Here is a 4,380-nt window from a genome sequence, read left to right as displayed (position 1 = left end):
CTCCAACGCAGCGTGCGCGATTTCCTCGCTCTTCGTCATGGTCGTTGGCGCTCTGGCGTCGACGTGGGCTGCCGCGTCGCTCGCCCTGTTTGGAATCTGGAAGCTGTTTCTCGAGGACGAACACTCCTTCGTCGACGACACGTTGAACGACACTGAAGGCTTTGCAGCGCGCCTTGGTTTAGTCTTCGGCTATATCGTCATTCTTCCCATTTTATTCATTGCCCTCATTCCGATTCGATTCCTCGTCATTCTCTCCCCTTGTTGGGCCCTTGCTTCTGTCTTCCAAGCGTTCGCATTCAAGTACGTCCGCTGGTGGCCGTTTCTGATGGCAATGGTGGGCGTGGCAGCAATCGTGCTAACGCTGGACGTCTGCCTGGACCCGAACTCCCCTCTCACGCCTACGATCGGTTTCGTCGGCAGGACATACGAGGATGCCTTAATTGGATGGCTCACATCGAACCCTCCCCCGCCGCCGCCGCCGCCGCCGCCGCCGTTACCACCGTTGCCGCCCCCGCCACTAGAGTGCTGTTCTACGGCTCTTTTGGGGGTCTGCCTGGTCTACCGGCAGGGGGGAGAATGCGTTTGAGAAGACCCTAGTAAGGTTCGGGCAATCCAACTGTCTTGGAGGCGACTCAGTTGCACGCTGTGTTTCTGTGGCAGTCGGTGTTCACTCCACCTCACCGGAACCCAACCGGAGGCAGCGTCTCCACATCATGTCGATCGACACCGCTTGTGATCACACACGCACACACTCACACAGACTCACGCACAGATCAATTGGTCGTCCTAGGATACCTCCTAACTTGAGCAGCAGCAGGGGCCCGGCGCCGGCGTCTCGACCGCCGTAAGAGCTACAAGCGCCGAGGGGGAGATCACCCACTGCCACTGCCTCGCACGTCGCAGCGAGTGAGGAGCGGGGTTTGTGGTCCTTTTCTCACACCAAATATAAAAGAGCCGCAACGCGAATGGCAACAGCCGTTCGGTTTGGGGCAACAACAGCCATTTGCCGCAAAATCCCCGCTTCCTTGGCTGCCCCTTGAACCACGCGCCCTGCACTCCTTTCGTGCCTCCCCCGAGCGGTGCTCTGAAAACAGCCCAAGACTCTTTTCGCCTCGGACGTGTACGCAATCAGTGACTCGCTTCACGCCGCAGCTCGTCTTTCGGCTTGTCAGCTCCCACACGCAACGTCGCTCTCCTGGATCGCCGCTCACGCGAGTGGGCTCAGTCCACGAGCACCGGCACGTCGACCACCTTTTGCTTCTTGCTCGACGGCTTGGCCTTCTTGGCTGGTGGCGGTTTGACCTTCTTGGCCGCCGGCTTTGAGCCGGCCTTTGGCTTTTGTGCGAGGCCCTGTCCCTTCGGGCTGTGGGGCTTGCCGGCAACAGCCGCGGGCGCGTAGAAGCGCGCGCACTCCTCGAAGGCCTCCCGAACCTCCGCCACTGATGCAAACCTGCCGCCGCGGTGCGTGTCCACGGTGACGCCGATGTTGTCGTACATCCAGGTCCACAAGTTGTCGAGGTTGTCGAATCCCGGGCTGAGGCGGGTGTACCCGCAAGTGCTTTGGTAGTAGCCCCACTTGCCGCGGCGCATGTTGACCTCGCGTCCCATTTGCTTTGGTGTAAATTCCTGCGACGTGGAAACAGGGCGCTTGTTTATGCTGCGATGAGGGCGTTGCCGTAAAGTGCGATGCGTGACCTTGGCGCTGAGCGCGCTAGGAGCCGTACTGGAGGGTGGGAGGTTGGGTGGTGTGCGCGGCAGAACTACGAGGCGACGTCGTGGGTGGGCGGCGACTGCTTGCTTCACCTGGACAGTCAGCCGTGTTTAGCAAAAAGAATTTCCGCGGTGCTTTGTCCTATACGAGTTTTGCTGGATGTGGGAGTCCACCGCGCACCGCGCTGCGAGCCTGTCGTGTCCCTTGTCAGGAGCAGGAGAGCCCCACCTGTCCCCCTGATCGTCCTTCCAAAATCCTGCTCGTGCAGGTGGGGACCCTGTCCTCGTCCCATCCCTCGTTTGGCGTGTCTGTTTTCTTTCTTTCTTTCTTTACGAGTTTTGCTTCACCTGGTAGCGTGGTTTTACCTCACACCCATGGTCTGACAGTGTGCCGGCAGTCGCCGAGCAGTGTCGCTCACACAAGCCGCAGCACAACTGACTGAGGGCCAGTGAGGGCGAGCCCATCGCTGGCACAGCTGTGGCAGCCGCACAGTAGGCTGTGTCAGCTGTGCAGAGTGTGTGAGCAGCAGAGGAGCTGCTCTCCAGGCTTCTGTCGCAAAGAGCTGCATGCCACCGAAAGCGCTGTCGAGGTTCGCCGAGCGCGGCGAAATCGGGGGACGCCGTCACCGACGAGCGCGTTGGAGTATTCACTCCGGACAAAGACGGGGACACAGCGGACGGTGCGGGGTGTGTCCCCGTCATAGCGGCGAGGCGCGGGACCGTCTGTGTGGCGAAGTGGGGGTCGCGTCCCCCGATTTTGTTCAACCCAGCATCCACACCCTTTTTACACGTAACTGCGGTAACAATACCTAGAGCCGTAGGCCTCACCACATATGAAGACAACAGAGGGGGCGCCCGCAGTACACTCTGCCCCGGCGTGAGGGTGGCGTCAAGCCGCGCACGACGCCTCGACCAGCGCGCGGAGCGGCGACACGGAGCCGGCCACCACCTGCTCGTCGAGCAGGCCGCCGTCCATGAAGAAGTCGGCCAGCCGCTGCACGTCCTGCAGCAACACGGTGCGGTGCGCCGGCGCGTATCTCCGGTTGGGCGCCTCGAGCACCGCGGTGAGCGCCAGGCTAAAGGTGCCGAGCACGGCGAGCAGCGCCTGCTTTGACCAGGCGGCGAGCGCGACGCCGCGCACGATGGCGGCGAGGGTGGGGTTGAGGCGCGTCAGCAGCGGCGCGAGGCGCGAGGCGGGATCGAGCGGCGACGGCAGGTAGAGCTGCGTGAGGAAGGCGGAGCCGAGCTCGTAGTAGACGACCTTGCGCGCGACGTACTTTGCGATGGCGTCGCACGCCGCGTCGCACTGCGACGCCCCTCCCGCCATCAGCGTGTCGACGCCGCCGCCGCCGACGCGCGTGCGGGCGAGGGCGGTCAGGTCTGGCAGCGATGCAACCAGTTTGCTCGCGAGCTTGCCCAGCTGCTCGCGCGCCCACGCACAGTTGTTGAGCCGCAGGCAGAGCTGCTCGAGCGGCTGGGCCTCGAGCGCCGCCTTGTTGGCGGGCGGGCCGGCGGCGGCGCCCTTTGCGCGCGAGGAGCGCGAGCGGCCCGCGGAGGTGGCCGGCGCCTCATCCGAGGCGACTGCGCTGGCGGCCCGACGCGCGTCCCCCTCGAGTGCGGAGGCGGGGAGGGGGACGCAGCCCTCGGCGACGATGCGCACGTACGACCCGACCTTTGGGGAGGGGGCAGGAAGGGGGATTGGACGGCCGCGGGGGCGAGGTTCCGCGGTGGGGAGAGAGCGCAGCGGCGCGCATCGCCGCGAGATGCGGGCGGCGGGGAGGCGTGTGGAGGCGTGGAGGCATGGAGGCGCGGTGCGGTGCCGGCCGACCTTGCGCTCGACGACGTCGGTGAAGGCGCGCAGGTCGGCGGGCTGGAGGGGCTGCAGGCTGGCGAAGCTGATGAAGACGTCGCAGAGCTGGTCGAGCTGGGTGAAGAGGTCGACCACCGACGAGGAGCGCAGCACCGCCGGCCGCCCCCCCGAGATTGGCTCCCACGACTGCGCGGCGACGGGGGCGGGGGGTGGACCGTGAGCGGCGGCCTGGACTTGTGTGCTCTGGAGCAGGGCCTCTACGAGAGCCGCATCTCTCCGCCGCATCTCTCTGCCGCATCTCTCTGCCGCATCTCTCTGCCGCATCTCTCTGCCGCATCTCTCCGCCGCATCTCTCTGCCGCGTCTCTCGACCGCGTCTCTCTGCCGGCCGGCGCCTCGAGCTCGACGGCGCGCCCGATGGACTCGGCGAGCAGCGCCTCGAGCTGCGTGCACCTGCCGAGGGGCGGTGGCGGACACGGGCGGGTCTGCTGGCGGCGCCGGCCGGCCTCGGGGCTCGCTCCGCGCGCACCAGCCAGCCGAGAGGTTGGCGCAGAGCTGCTGCAGCTGCGGCAAGGCGGGCTCGCCGCACACGGAGCGGAAGGCGGCGGCCAAGGGCGAGAGCGCGCGGATGGCCTCGAGGGCGTGCGCCTCGATCGTCACGAAGGTGGAGAGGGCGGGCTGCAGGTCCTCGTCGATCTCGCGCTCAAAGAGGCGCGCGGCGTACCTGCGGCGTGAAGGCGGCATGGGCGAGGAGTGCAGAGGAGCACGCGGGGTCTCGAGTGCCAGCTCGAGTGCGGGCGTCTGTGTCCCGCGGTCTAGACGGGACGAACCGCAGCGCGCTCCCCTCCTCGTCGGCGGCGC

General features: G+C 65.9%; 1 protein-coding gene across 1 annotated transcript; it reads right to left on the bottom strand.

Moving 5' to 3' along the window:
- Positions 1-2,494: 2,494 nt before the first annotated feature.
- Positions 2,495-4,263, bottom strand: EMIHUDRAFT_245628 (hypothetical protein; the record flags this gene model as incomplete). The annotated part of the gene is made up of 5 exons (XM_005768131.1): positions 2,495-2,504; positions 2,613-3,172; positions 3,539-3,706; positions 3,927-3,972; positions 4,049-4,263. 5 exons carry the CDS (start codon positions 4,261-4,263, stop codon positions 2,495-2,497), a joined length of 999 nt encoding a protein of 332 aa, XP_005768188.1.
- Between the last annotated feature and the right edge of the window lie 117 nt (positions 4,264-4,380).

The sequence above is a fragment of the Emiliania huxleyi genome (assembly GCF_000372725.1).
Source record: "Emiliania huxleyi CCMP1516 unplaced genomic scaffold EMIHUscaffold_469, whole genome shotgun sequence".
Taxonomy (NCBI): Eukaryota; Haptophyta; order Isochrysidales; family Noelaerhabdaceae; genus Emiliania; species Emiliania huxleyi.
Note: the sequence above shows the minus strand (reverse complement) of the source record. Positions and strands in the feature narration are given on the sequence as shown.